At 44.2% G+C, this 15,586-nt stretch overlaps 1 protein-coding gene across 1 annotated transcript in view; it reads left to right on the top strand.

The window, feature by feature from the left end:
* The window catches only part of CYSTM1 (cysteine rich transmembrane module containing 1), a 48,574-nt gene that overhangs the window by 14,174 nt on the left and 18,814 nt on the right, over positions 1-15,586 (top strand). The window contains exon 2 of the mRNA XM_062189026.1: positions 7,341-7,528. Coding sequence (XP_062045010.1) covers positions 7,348-7,528 — 181 coding nt within the window. The 5' untranslated portion in view covers positions 7,341-7,347. The remainder of the gene's footprint in view (positions 1-7,340; positions 7,529-15,586) is intronic.

Genomic DNA, 15,586 nt, shown 5'->3' with positions numbered 1-15,586 from the left:
TTTAAAAAAGACACAGAGGCCTGTAGGGTAAGATCTGCGATCCTGCTTCTAAAGACGATTTCAACAGTTTTCCAAAAAGGAATTTAAGGATAGAAGGATGAGGGTGACTTTAGGCTTGGTAATAAGTAAGGTTCCAAGGTGGAGAGGTCTGTGTGTAACAAAAGGAATTTTGTTTTCTCACCCCAAGCCTGCTACCCAGCCAAGCAACTTCTTGCCTTGAAGCAGAAAGAAAACATTTAAATATTGTATGGAATTGAGCAAAAAATAATCAGAACTACACAAAGCAGTGAGGAGCAGATGTAGAATAGATTTTTTAAAATGACAAGATTAGTAGTAGAAAGAAAATCTAGTGTATCAGAAGTGGGAAGGGGGTTTAAAGAGGTATTTTAGCCATTAAAAAAGGTGGGAAGCATGAAAATATCCAAGCCTTAAGAAAATCCAGTTTTTTTCTTACTGTATAGATTCTCTTATTAAAAAATTTGAAAACGTATGTAAGTTCATGTTGCCCGTCATTCCAGCACCAAGGAAAACTATTTTTTCTTCTAGCCAAATATTGTACAACTTAGTACAACAGATAAATACAACTTAGAGTAAGATGTGAAGATCTTAATATACAACCAAGTAAGTTTGTATTCATGTAAACAGGACCCAGCTGATAAATAGAGCACTTCCGTTATCCCTGAGGTACAGAGATTGTGTCCATATCTGCTTGTCATTGTCTCAGGGATTCAACCATGTTGTTGCATGTAGAAGTGGTTCCTCTTTTGTAGCTAGTTGGTTTCCTCCTATAGAAGTGTAGTATAATTTGTTCGGCTGTTGCTGAGCTTTCGGATAGTTTCCGGTTTGAGGTATTATAAATAAAGCAGCTTTGGAAACCCTTGTATATATCTTTTCACATCAGTATATACGTGTGTTGCACAACAGTGCTTTAGTCACTAACAGACCACATATCCCAGTGGTCCCATAAAACAGTAACACCAGGGCAGGCATTCTGGCACAGCAGCTGAAGCCACCACTTGTGACACCTGCATCCCAAATTAGAGTGTTGGTTAGGGTCCTGACTACTTTGCTTCCAGTTCCACTTCCTGCTGATGCTCCTGAGAAGGCCGTGGATGACAGCCCAGATACTTGGGTCCCTCCCACCCATGTGGGAGATCTGGTTGGAGGGCCAGGCTCCTGGCCTTGGCCTGGCCTAGTCCTGGCTGTTGTGGGCATTTGGAGAGAACCAGGCTGTGGAAGATAGTCTCTTTCTCTTTCTTTTCTCCCTCCCTCCCTCCCTCTCTCTCTCTCTCTCTCTCACTCTCTCACTCTCACTCTCCCCCCACACACTCTACCTTTCAAATTAATAAATTTTTTAAGAAAGCACTGGCTCCCAACAAATCGTTTTTTGGTTTCTGGGGGGTTTTTTTGTGTGTTTTTTTTTGTTTGTTTGTTTTGTTTTTTCCTTTTTTTTTTTTTAAAGGAAAGATCACGTCACCTAGTGAATTGTGGTCTTAGTTTGTGTAAGTGCACTTTATGTTTGTGCAACAAAAGAATTGCCTAATGACATATTTCTCACAATAATGTATCCTTGTGGTTAAGTGATACATGACTGTATGTCTAAGAGTAGAGCTGCCAGGTCATAAGGTAAATACTGCTGAAGTCATGAGTATGAATTTTTTTTTTTTTTTTAAGTACAAAGGTGGGGATCAAAGTTTGCTCCCCTCCACACATGAGGATATCCAGGTGATCAGGCACTGTTTGTTGGAAAGGACTCCCTTCTCCTTTCTGAATTGCAATGGTGCCTGTCTATTAAATTATGACTGTACTGGGGAGGTTTGTCTGAGGATGCTTTATTCAGTTACATTGATTGGCTTATCAGTATTTTAGAGTTGGGATCATGCTGATACATAGCTTTAAAAATTTTCCTACACAATATTATGTTATACTCCACAAGCATAAATTAAAAATTAATACAAGAACAACTAACATAGATGCACCATAATATATTTAACACTTACTCTTTTTGGCCATTAGGTGTTTTTTCCTTTACCCTGTTTTATTTTGGTCTTTTATCTGGGAAGCTTTCCTCCAGTGTCTGGTAATCTTTGGCCATTTGTTTCTGTATGCGGCAATAGAAGCTCAGAAGTTTTGCATGCACCGGCTTTACGTGGGGTGATTGAAAAATGAGTCATTTCTTTGGCGTTCCCCCAAGTATTAGTGTCTAATATTTTTCCATTGAGATTATTCCATTTTCCAAAGGAAATTCTCCAATGTGCAGAGTCAGTGCCAGTCTGACTACTAGGTGTCTTGTGATTTTAAAAAATAACAGCTTTGAAAAATATTGTTTGTCCTTGTATCTCTCCTTCCATGAGGTCTTTTATAGTGTACTGTCTTCATGAGCCACTTTCCCAAAGAATTATTTCTGCTCTTCTCGATGTGTGGTGTAATGACTGCTAAACCCATGACTCTTGTATGGGATTGTGGAATAGCATATTCATTATATGCTATAATATAAGCTATATAACTCTATCCTATAATATAAGGTTGATGGACCTTGGATGCAGCAGTACTTGAGCCATCCCTTTTGGAGCTTTGATTAGTCTTCAGTGCTGTGATTTCCGATGTTTTCATTCGATCCTTAGTGTAGCACTTTATTATATAGTAGGCTTACATTTTACTTGACCAAATTTTTAAGGGAAAAATCATCACATCACAGTGTTCAATATCATTATTCAGGTTTAAAGCACTTGTGTTAGGTTTTGTAATGCAATCTGTATTTTTTTTTTTTTTTTTTTTTTTGACAGGCAGAGTGGATAGTGAGAGAGAGAGACAGAGAGAAAGGTCTTCCTTTTTGCCGTTGCTTCACCCTCCAATGGCCGCTGCAGCCGGCGCATCTTGCTGATCCGAAGCCAGGAGCCAGGTGCTTCTCCTGGTCTCCCATGCGGGTGCAGGGCCCAAGCACTTGGGCCATCCTCCACTGCCTTCCCGGGCCATAGCAGAGAGCTGGCCTGGAAGAGGGGCAACCGGGATAGAATCCGGTGCCCCGACCGGGACTAGAACCCAGTGTGCCGGCGCCGCAAGGCGGAGGATTAGCCTGTTAAGCTACAGCGCTGGCCTTTGGTTTGCTTCTTAAAAACACTTGATCTCCAGCTCTTTACAATACTAGCTCTAGGATCTTTGATCTGCCACAAATGTTCTTTCTATGACTTTCGCTATTCTTACTAGGATTTTTTTTTTCTTGCTTAGAGGAAACTGAAAATAGATCCAGATCTATTCTTCGAAGATGTTGGTCTATCTTGGGAACATAGGGAGAGTGTGACATATGGGAGGGGTCACAGTGGCTGGAGCCCTTACATAGTTTGTGCTTTTGTAAGTGCCCCTGTAAATAGCACATGGGATTTCCCCTTCTAGACGCTACATGTTTCTGCAGGCAGAGAGAGAAAGGTAGCTACCAAAAATGAAAGGAAAATCTGATTGAGGGATAAGGTAGGAGGACATGTACACTTGGAAGAAGAGTTTTGAGGGTCCCAGGGAGAGAACTGTACAGAATCATGATTAATCAACACAGGCAGCTGCATCAGGGAAAGTCGGGAAACTTTGAGGTATGAGTTGTGTGGTTTTATGCTCTGCATTCTTTTTCCTCCTCACTGCTCATTGCTCTTAGAAGAGCAGTGTCCACACTGAATGGTCATTAGGATCGGGTCTTATTGTCCAATCAGATTAAACCACAGTTTTCATGAAATTAGGTCACATCCAGTGGATTTCAGGACATTGTAGTTAAGATGGCTGTGTTCTACTTCTGTGATTTAAAAATAAAAAGTAGAATGACCATATGGGGGTTAATCAGGCGGATTTCTATGTTAACTGTGAAATCTAGGTTTTCCACAGCCATTCTGATAGAGATGGTCAGCAGTTATGCACAGATCCATGTGATGATTACAGCATTGGTTACTACAAACATTTGCATTGGATAAGGGAAAAGGCCATTCCCAGTTCCGGGTGTGATGCCATGTTGGCAAAGACCAGAGATCAGAGAAGAGAAAGGAGTTTGTTCTTTTCTGAGTCCCTGGAAAAACAAGAGAGTCTATAAAACAGAGGGCAGAATGCACATGTGATCAACTTACCCTCAAGACATACTGATTCTGTGTAATAAAGCTTGAATTTATATTCTGTTTCAAGGGAATCTCTCTCCACTGCCACCCACTGTACTGGGTTTAAGGCCCTACTCCTACCCAGCAGACTGTGTGCTCCCTTTACTTAAAATCACTGTCCTTAGGTTTATCTCTTCAGCCAGCTGTCCGAGGAAAAGATTTGAGCCGTGCTGATATCCATACCCACCGGTTAGCCCAGTGTCAGGCACTGTGAGTCAGTGCTGCAGAAGCGTATGTCTGGATGAATGTCATTCACAAGGACTTCCTCAGCTTATCTTACTACTGTTTCCTGGCACTGGATTTAAAAAAAAAAAAAAAGATTTATTTATTTATTTGAAAGGCAGAGTTATAGAGAGGTCTTCCATTGCTGGTTCACTCCTCAGATGGCTGCAAGGCTAGAGCTGAACCGATCGAAAGCCAGCAGCCAGGAGCTTCTTCTGGGTCTCCCACGTGGGTGCAGGGGCCCAAGGACTAGGAGCCACCTTCTACTGCTTTCCCAGGCCATAGCAGAGAGCTAAATCGGAAGTGGAACAGCCAGGACTAGAACCAGTGCCCATATGGGATGCCGGCACTGCAAGCAGCGGCTTTACCCACTACACCATAGCACCAGCCCCTGGAGATTCTGTAGAAGTAGTTTAGCTTAGCCTGGGCTCTAGTCTTTGATTTATGAGCTGTTAGAAAGCCATATAGAACCTCATTATTTCCTTCTTTCTGCTCTGCCTTTCTGAGGTGCCTATTTCATGTTAAAATTGGCTGTTTTCTGCAAATGGCCTGACAGCAGTTTTGTAGGCCATGAATTTGTCAGTTAATGGGTGTACCTGTGTAAAGCGCAAGGGAAAGTTGGGTGGGAATGTGTTAGGAGAATTTTTACTCATTGTACCACTTCATAGCCGGTCTTAGTGGCGAGAGGATCTCATTTGGAACTGGCTTAGGCCTAGATTGCTTGAATCATTGTGGTGGAAAGGAGAGGGTGAGCTGATTTGGCTTAGTCTTGTCTCACTCTAGAACTGGGATGGCATGTGCTTTCCATGAAGCACGTGAAGAACTGGTGGGTAACCAACCAGAAGCTGACTACTGTTAGCAAGAGGCAATATGGCTGTTGTGTGCACAACAACAAGCAAGGCCCCACTGTTGCTTTAATCTGGATTTTCTACGGAACCATGGTTCATGACTATTTTGTTCTTCATATAAAGTTGCTTATGAATTTATTGATTGTATGTTATGAAAAAGAATTAATAATGTAGTTAGTAAATTTTGAGTATGAGACTCTACTATTTATTTGGGGATAGAAGACTCTCAAATAGGTAAAGAGTTAAATAGCAAGGTAGGAAATGGGCAATGGTTCAAGGCAGCATGTAACACATCAGGTTGTTTAAGTGAATCATCTGCAGAGTATATACTTTGCATTCTGCAGAAATGATGTGTTCACTTTTTTAGTCTGGATCATGTGGATGATGGAAACAAGATGCTGGTCCTCAAAGTGCTGAGCCTGGTCAAGAGAATGGTTAATGAGTGTGGGTGCAGGCAGCATGGCCTCCCTCACAGAAGCAAACTGCTGGGGGCCAGCACTGTGGCATAGGGGGTAAAGCTGCCACCTACAGTGCAGCATCCCTTATGGGCACTGGTTCAATACTCAGCTGCTCCAATCCAGCTCTCTACTATGGCCTGGGAAAGCAGTAGAAGATGGCCCAAGTGCTTGGGCCCCTGCACCCGGAAGAAGACCCGGGAGAAGCTCCTGGATTGACACAGCTCCGGCCATTGTGGCCAGTTGAGGAGTGAACCAGCAGATGGAAGATCTCTATCTCTTTCTCTGCCTCTCCTTCTCTCTCTGTGTAACTGTGACTTTCAAGTAAAACATAAATAAATCTTTAAAAAAAGAAGAAGAAGAAGAAGAAGCAAACTGCCAAGGACAGGAACCTGTAAACAAGAAGTGATGGTTCCTGGTGAGCCCTCCAGGGTCTTAGGAGCTTGGGTAGTCGGGTTACACGCTGTATCCACTGTGGACAGCTGTGTCCATTTGTTCTGCACGGTGGCTGTGGTGCAGATACCCACATCACCCCAACACCCAGGTGCCAGCTGTGGTTACCACCTTGGGTTGGTCACTGCTGGCAGTGCTGCTTGTTAGAAGACCCTTCTGTGGCCCGCCCTGTTTTTTGGAGGCTTCCTGTAGTGGGTCCGCTCCAACTGATCTGATGGGTAGTTTGTGTTGTTAGACTTTCTGCTATCTGGAAGCCACCCACTCACACTGATGGACATTTCAGAAAATTTAAACTTCAAAGAAGAGAATTTCAATGCATTTCTTTGGGGGTCTTCCAGTGTCAGGCACCATGTGAGGCTTTTAGAAATATGGCAGTGATCCAAAACTGACTTGAACTCTGCTGTCACAGTCTGTATTCTAGTAGGGGAGACAGAAGGCAACAGGTAATTGCTAATGGTGGGCAGAGCAAGGGATTTGCAGGAAGCTTGGGACACTTTTTTTTTTTACAGGCAGAGTGGACAGTGAGAGAGACAGAGAGAAAGGTCTTCCTTTTGCCGTTGGTTCACCCTCCAATGGCCGCCACGGCTGGTGTGCTGCAGCCGGTGCACCGTGCTGATCTGAAGCCAGGAGCCAGGTGCTTATCCTGGTCTCCCCTGGGGTGCAGGGCCCAAGGACCTGGGCCATCCTCCACTGCACTCCCGGGCCACAGCAGAGAGCTGGCCTGGAAGAGGGGCAACCGGGACAGAATCCGGCACCCCGGCCAGGACTAGAACCTGGTGTGCCGGCGCCGCAGGCGGAGGATTAGCCTATTGAGCCATGGCACTGGCCCTTGGGATACTTTTAAGGTATTTTGTAGATGATCTCAGCGTTAGGATTTTTAAATAAGATTTATTTGGAAGACAGGGTTACAGAGGGGGCAGACATAGAAGGTGATCTTACTCTCCAAATGGCTACAACAGCTGCGGCATGAGCCAGACGAAAGATAGGAGCCAGGAACTCCTTCTGGGTCTCCCATGTGGGTGGCAAGGACTCCAATACTTGATCCCAACATCTGCTGCTTCCCAGGCACATTAGCAGGGAGCTGGATCAGAAGGGAGTAGCTGGTAATCCAGTCAGTATTTGGTATGGGAGGCAGGTGTCCCAAATGCCAGTTCCAAGATTTTTTTTTCCTAGTAGTTTCCACAAGTTAAATGTACATAATTTTCATTCTCTTTGTCTTTTTGGTGCAGGTCCCTGATGAATCCAGAAAACCCTCCACCATATCCGGGCCCTGGTCCGACAGCCCCATACCCACCTTATCCACAACAACCAATGGGGCCTATGGGGGCGCCCTATCCTCCTCCTCAGGGATACCCCTACCAAGGATACCCACAGTACGGCTGGCAGGGCGGCCCTCAGGAGCCTCCTAAGACCACAGGTATGTGTCTGAATATGTGAGTGTGCATGTGTGCAACTCTGTCAGCCGAAGGAAATGTTTCATGTTTGCTTAAGCAGAGGAAACTGTGCGGCCTTTGTGAGTTGTGGGTGTCCCCAAAACTTGGTAATGGCTTAGGGTGACTTCTCACTCAGGAGGCCCAAGTTCTGCCTCATTCCTGCATGCTTCTTGTACCCCCGGGACTGACGACTTTCTGGCCGACATGCTCCCTAAGGCTACCCCTAAAGCACTGGTGGAGAAAGTGCCAGCTGGGTCCTCACTCTGACAGCCAGTTTGGTTTTTCAGGTTTAGCCTGTTGGGGTTTTCTGTTTTCTTGTTGACCTTCAAGTCATCCTCTTGGCCTTGCTGCTGTAGTAGTTTTTCTTTACTACATATTTTCATCATTCTGTTTAACCTGCTAGTTGGGTCTTCAGCAGTTTTCTGAGTCCTCCTTGTGTGCCTGAACAGTGCTACTCAAAGCTGTTTTTAAAGTTATGCCAGTCCATGAACAGGGACTGGTTACTGGACTCTGATGAGATAAATACAGAAGGTGAGAGCAAACACACAGAAACCTTTAGAGCAGTTGGCGCTGCTGTGACATTTAAGCATGTTATCTTGCTTTTCACCAAGTAACAGACTGCATCTTGAGAAGCACTGTGCTAGGTGTTTTGGTGACGATTTTATTACCCTTTGATTTGCAGTGTGACTGCTTTCCTATGTCTCTTTCAGCTTTTTAAAGTAGTTAATTCTTCTTGAATGCTTACTGTGTGCTAAGTGGTTTCTTAAGAGCTTTATATACATTAACATTTAATCCTTGCAACAGTTCTGTTAGCTTATTCCCATTTTACAGTGAAGCAGTTGGGGTATGGAGTAATAATTCGCACAAAGTCACCTAGCTGAAGTGGCAAAGCCCAGATGAGAAGCCTTGTAGTTTGGCTTAAAAGTCTGTGCCTATGATTTATTGGTGTACTGTTGTACCTGCTCTTGCCTTTCCTCAGCTGACTCAAATTCATCCAAATTCAAAGACCTTTAGCTTCCTCTGAGAGATTTTCCCATAGCTTAACTCTTTCAAATAGGTAAATATGTAAAAATTCGTTTAAGAGGATGTTTTCATAGTATCAGATCAGAGGCCCTGTTGAAGGAGTATATGAGTGCATATGAATGCACATGAATGCATGTGAGTGCACTTAAAGGGTTTGGTTTATCTTGAAGGATTCTGCTTTGCTGTTAGTTTTCATAGTGCCTGCTTGGAAGAGTGCAGCAGTGTAACCAGTGTGATCAGGGTAGTTGGCGTTCGAGTCTGCAACTTCATAGGGTGAGTTCCTGAAAATAAACCTCAGCTCCTGGGTTTTCTGCTTCTCAATAAAGTACCATTGTGAAGAATGAATGACAGCATATAGAAACGACCAAACACTTCCTGTGATTCCATTAGTATAGACTTTGAGAACAGGCAGAAAGAATCTATGGTGATAGAGATCAGAATGGCGGTTACTTCTTCCTGTGGAGTGGTTGTGTCAGGGTGGGGTTGGTTATTGATTAGGATGGATACAAGTGATCTTTCTGGGGTCCATATCTTATTCTAGATACAAACACTATTCAAGAATCACACTAATGATTTCTATTCTTTATTATATGTTCTACATCAGTGAATAAAAAACAGTTAACATAGTGTTGGGTTATCCAGTAGATTCAGCCCAATTGGTATTAAGACTTTCACCTACAACCCTCTTGGTCTTTCTGTCCATTTCAATGCCAGTGTTGTTTATACTGGCTCTCTGACTAGCATTTATTAAGCCTGGAACTTTATTGAGGTTGTCTAGTTTAAGTGCTTTGTAGATTCCGTATACTTTGTCTCCTTGTGCAGAAAATAAAATTTTTTTCCTCTTTCTGACCTTTGGTGTAAGTACTGATGTCAGCTTGTTTTTAGAAAAACATTTCTTAATTTTTCTAGGATTAAAAGGCTCTTTTAGTGTTATCAATCACAAATGATTTCACAATGCAGTTGCAAGCTATGTAACATCTTTTTCCTATGGCTATACCCAGGAGTAACTCTCTTTGTCATTAGACTGAATTATTAATAAGCTGGACCCATGGTATACCCAAGTAGAGCAGCTGATGTCACATGGTCAAGTTTTTCTCTTGTCTGGGGTCCAGGTTCTTTGTGTGAATGTGACCCTGTGAGTGTGTAGGCTCACTCAGGGATGAATCCTTGCTTTTGACGTTGTTTCTGAGATTGTCAGTCAGGACCATGTGTTTTGTTGTGTGACTGAGCTTTATGTGGAAGTTTGATGCCCCAGCTGGGTGATTTTAGATTTATCTACTACTTCAGATAATTTCTGTGTGCTGAACTTCAAGTGTGTAGTCCATTCTATTAATGTCTACACAGGCTATACAGTTTATTTTGCAAAAGAGGAGAACTTCAGCCATTTTTAATTGACATCTGATAATTACTACAGGCTAAAAGTGATGAATGGGTGGGTAGGTGGGAGAGATGGCTAAGCAGAACCTTTTTGGATCATCTGTTCATTTTTCAGAAATTGTAGCTCCCCCCCCCAAAAAAAAAACCCTCATTTTTGTTTTTCTCAGGAAACCAGCCTTTTGAAATCATGTGATTAGAAGCAGCAGGTGCTTGTGGGACTAAGTCTTCCCAGAGTGCACACCTGTAGACTCACAGCAGCCCTGTCACGTCAGTCCCATGTTACAGAGGTAGAACCTGAGGCTCAGAGGAGGTGTGCTTAGGCTGTTGTAGAACAGACCAAAAGTGTAGTGGCTTAATGCAATATTGGGTTTTCTCATCATTCTCTGTTGCCTGGAAGGTTCTTCTGCTTAATGTGATCTCTCCTGGAGTCACTTGTGTGACAATTCAGCTCTCAGTCTGGCTGGGGCTGGGATGTCCAAGATGGACTCACTCACATGGTTTTTTTCCGTGAGGTCTCTCTCTGCATGCAGTCTGTCATCAGTGGGTAGAGTAGCCTCAGCCACTTTCCATGGCAACAAGCTTCGGAAAGGCCAAAATGGAAGCTGCCAGGCTTTTGATGATTGTGCCCAGAACTGGCACAGCGTTACTTCCCCATATTCCATTGTTCAAAGCAAGTCATGAGACCAAGCAATACAGGAAAATAGTTATGATCTCTCCCCTCTCCACCTTTTTTGGTAACTGCTTTATTGAGATATAATTCACAGACCATATAATCCACCCATTTAAAGAGTACAATTCAATAATTTTTAATGTATCCACAAAGTTTTTTAACCATCACCAGTATCATAATTCCTGGACATTGTCACCACCCTAAAAAGAAAACCCCTCATACCCTTTAAGCAATCACTCTCCTTTTCCTCCAGCTCTCTCCCTCTGTTAATCTACTTTCTGTCTCTCTAAATTTGCCTGTTCTGGAGATTTCCTAAAATGGAATTATATAAAAAGTGGCCTTTTGTGAGTAGCTTCTTTCACTTAGCTTAATATACTCAGCGTTCATCCATGTTGTAGCATGTAATAGTACTTCATTCCTTTTTATTGCCACATACTATTCCACTGTGTGGATATGCCACATTTTATTTTCCCATTCATTACTTGATGAACATTTGGGTTGTTTCAGCTTTTAGGCTGTAATGAATAATGACTAATGGCTGTTATGAACAGTTGTGTAAAATTGACTCCATCTTGATCAGAAGAACAGTGTGTGAATACAGGGTGAGAGGGGTTGTGGGTAACCATCTACAAGATAGTCAACCACCTTCTGCCCTTTATTTGCTCTCAACAGTTCACATCCCTCCAGCGTGCAGAATATATTCACTCCCTTCCAAGGCCACCAGCTGTCTCATCTGCTAGCTACATTGGCTGAAAATACAGGGTTCATAATTTAAGTAGTCTCTGTGTTTAGCAGACCTCTCATCTGCCCTGCTGGTCCATGTGCACCTGCCTTTGCTCATGCTGCTCTTTCACTCACACCTCTGATTCTCACTTTGCCCCAGCCTACCCTGCACATCTTAGGAGATCAAAATGAAATATCACCTCCACAGAGCTTTTCCTTATCTACACCACACCCCCAGTAGAATTTGCCACTTTATGAGTTTTAGCTGCTGTCTATGGAGATTTCTTTCAGAGTAATTCAGTTGGTTCCATTTTATATTAAGTTTAGCTGCTTCATGTCAGTACAATCAATCTCATTCTTACTGTTGAGGTTTAGGCTTCTGCCATTTGTTTTATTCATCACACCTTAAAAAACCCAAAGATGTATTTACATGTACAAGTATTTGAATGTCAGAGTGATAGATCGTCATGCACGGGTTCACTCCCCAAATCCCCACAACAGCCAGGCCAAAATCAGGAGCTCCATCCGGGTCTCTCATATGGGTGGCAGTAACGGAAGTACTGGTCATCATCTGTCTCCCAGGCACATTAGCAGGAAGCAAATCAGAAGTGGAGAAGCCAGAACTCAAACTGGCACACCAGTATGGGATAAGCAATAGCTTATCTTGCCATGTCACAACTCCCACCCTATTTTAGTCAAGGCTGTTAAGACTGCAAATGACAGAGCCTCAGCCTTAAATATTAGCCACAGAAAATCACCAGATACCTGAGTAGACAACTCCAATGAAAGGTGGTGATCCAAACAGAACACAGGTACTCAGAGGGAACAGACAATTTAGGGAGCAAAGCCTTCCTTTAAAAAGAGGGAGGGGCTGGCATCCCATATGGGCGCCGGATCTAGTCTCGGCTGCTCCTCTTCCAGGCCAGCTCTCTGCTGTGGCCGAGGAGTGCTGTGGAGGATGGCCCAGGTCCTTGGGCCCTGCACCTGCATGGGAGACCCGGAGGAGGCTCCTAGCTCCTGGCTTCAGATCAGTGCAGCTCCGGCCAATTGGGGAGTGAACCATTGGATGGAAGACCTCTCTCTCTGCCTCTGCCTCTGCCCTCTCTGTGTAACTAACTTTCAAATAAATAAATAAATCCTTTTTTTTAAAAAAAAAAAAAAGAGAGAGATAAGCTTCTAATATCCGTAAGGTATACAGGAAGATAAATTTCATTGAAATGAGAGCAGTGGTGCTGAATAGAAGAAACTCAGAAAACAAAATCCAAGAAGAATGTAAAATTGACTACAGCCTAAGGAGTAGATCCAAAAGCTCCATTTGGTAGCCACATTTTGCCAAACCAGAATATAAAGATTTTTGTCACAGGTGGAAGTTTGGTTTATGTTTTGGTTACCTATTATTAAGTCACAAACCACCCTACATCTTGGAGGTTGGAGGCTCTGCAGTTTCAGCAGGGCTTGGCCTGAAAGATGACTCGTCTCTGTTCCATGTGGCATCTACTGACATGGCACCTGAACGCTGATAACCAGTATGCTGGGTGGGGTATTGCACTTCATGAAGTCCAGTGAGCGTCATGAACTTTCCTCTGGGCTTTCTGTCATGTCCAGGGGGAGCTGTCAGGTTGACGGAGACCTTCAATACAGAGAGAGGAGCGTTTTGGCTTGGCGGGATCGGCCAAACCAAATCGGCGGGATTCGCTTTGTTTGAGCTGCTTATTTCTTTTGAAGGTTTGATTAAGTTCAACAGTATTCTGTCACCTGTTTCAGTTTCCATGGATTCTGATTCATTGTAACAAAAAAACAGCTGTCTTACCTCCCCTCCTACCCCCCAACACGTGCATCCACACAAAAGAAAAATCACACGTCTGACACCTGAGCCGAGAGGGTTGAAACTCTGCCTCCCCTCCCCGTCTCCATCCCTGTGTGGAGCCTCTCAGTGCAGCTGCATTAGGTATCCACACAAGCGTGGCACCCTGCAGATCCTGGCTCATTCCATGTTAGAGTGTGAGAGTGGAAGGTACCAACCAAGCCTTCCTTTTAAAAAAAAAAAAAAAAAAAAACTTTTGTAAACAATTTCCAATTTCAGAAACATGGTAAAAAATAGTTCAAATGATTCTGTTGTATACCTTTTACCCAGATTTTTTTGAAACTTTACATAACTACAACAGTCATGTGTCAGAGTATTTTATCTCCTAAGCTCAGAGGTCTCAGACTGTCATTTGGGTCAAAGTAGCCATGGGTCTGTCTGGTCTAGAGTCTCTGGAGGGGAGTTTGGGGAAGGTTGCATTGTTGCAAAGTCACTTACAGGGCGGGGGATCTCTGGAGTTACTGCTATCACGAGTCTCAGTGGTGACAGCTCAGCTCCTGTTCATCGATGCATTCTTCTGGTGTCTTAGGAATATGCCAACTAACAGGACTATTTAAAGTGAAAAATTAAAGGCAATAAAATCTAGTCTCAATCAGAAAATAAGCACTCTGTTTTTGTGTTGTTTTGTTTTTAAGATTTATTTGCAAGGCAGAGTTTCAGAGGCAGAAAGAGGGGGAGAGAGATCCTTCATCAGCTAGTTCACTCCTCAAATGGCCACAACAGCTAAAGCTGGGTCAGGCAGGATCCAGGAGCTTCTTCTGGGTCTCTCACATGGGTGCAAGGGCCCAAATACTTGGACCATCAGCTGCTATTTTTCCAGGTGCATTGGCAGGGAGCTGGATCAGAAGTGGAGCAGCTGGGACTCAAACCTGTTCCCATATGGGATGCCAGTATGGCAGGCAGTGGGTTTACCCACTAACCACCACCACGCAGTCCTTTTTTTTTTTTTTTTTTTTTTTAGGATTTATTTATTTATTTGAAAGGCAGAGTTGTAGAGAGGCAGAGGCTGAGAGGTCTTCCATCTGCTGGTTCACTCCCCATGTGGCTGGAGTGGCCAGAGTGTGCCAGTCCAAAACCAGGACCCAGGAGCTTCTTCCAGTTCTCCTGTGAGGGTGCAGGGGCCCAAGGACTTGGGCTGTCTTCTACTGCTTTCTCAGGCCATAGGAGAGAGCTGGCTTAGAAATGGAGCTGCTGGGACTCGAACCGGTGTCCATATGGGATGCCGGCACCTGCAGGGGGTGGCTTTAACCTGCTACGCCACAGCACCAGCCCCCACTCGAACTTTTTAAGGAACATTCTGTGAATTGATTAGAAGGTGACAAAAGAAAGAATTTTTCAGTTTTTAAAAAATGCATTGAGTTGAGAGAGTTCTCATCTGCCATTTCACTCCCCAAATGCTCACATGGCCAGGACAGATCCAGGTTGAGCTGGGAACTCAATCCAGGCCTCCTATGTAACTGTCCATGGCCAATAAACTGAGGCATCACTCTGTGTCCTAGAGTGTGCACTAGCAGGAAGCTGGAGTCAGGCACTCCCATATAGGATGCTGGTCAAACACTGGCCCCAAGGAGCTTTCTAACTCTGTCACCAAATTGAAATGATTGCCACTCAGATACCTCAGGTCGTCAGCAGTAGGAGCCTCATCCAGATCCATGATGCTCTGACCTTTCCGCAGCCATCACTCCGTGTGAGCGCAGCTTTAGCATCCGTCCAGGAGTGTTCGAGCCAATCAGTGTACTTGGGTCTGAGGGGAAGACGAGCCCAGCCAATTGAGCGCTCCTTCTAGGCTGACGCCCTTTTTAAAGAGGTACTCATATTGCAGCCCACAGATGTGTAGTGACCCGCCAGGGGCACTGCGTTTTGAACATGATCTGTGCCTTCTGATTCCCTCACGCCTTGCAGCTGTGACCCAGCCCAGCTTCCACAGAAGTTCTCTAACCGCGACCAAAGAAAAATCCTTTTCTACCTTTTCCTTCTACTCTGTACCCTCCTGCCTCAACACGTACACACACTCAATCACACACACACTCATACACACATACTCACACACATCAAAACTACCATTAGCTGCGCAGGACAGCAGTTATCTGGTAGAAGTAGAGGGTGACAAAGCTGGATTCAGAACCCCTTACTAACACTAGAATCTGGGCAGGTTGCATACCTGCCGGGCTCCTTGAGTGTGCAGCTTGTCTGGTCCTTCGTGTCTGCTTCTACAGCACCTGGAGCAGGGGGAGCACCTGGTGTGTGGACACTCAGTAAGTGTGTGTTGCGTGGATGGAAACACTACCCGTGCAGAGGTGGCTGTGAGTTCGTGCTGGGTGTCTGGTCCTCATGCCGCTTCCCCTCGGAGACCCTTTCCTGCTTACGAGTCCAGATGTCGGGGTT

The sequence above is a fragment of the Lepus europaeus genome, chromosome 4 (genome assembly GCF_033115175.1).
Source record: "Lepus europaeus isolate LE1 chromosome 4, mLepTim1.pri, whole genome shotgun sequence".
NCBI lineage: Eukaryota > Metazoa > Chordata > Mammalia > Lagomorpha > Leporidae > Lepus > Lepus europaeus.
This window is presented reverse-complemented; position numbering and strand designations above follow the sequence as displayed.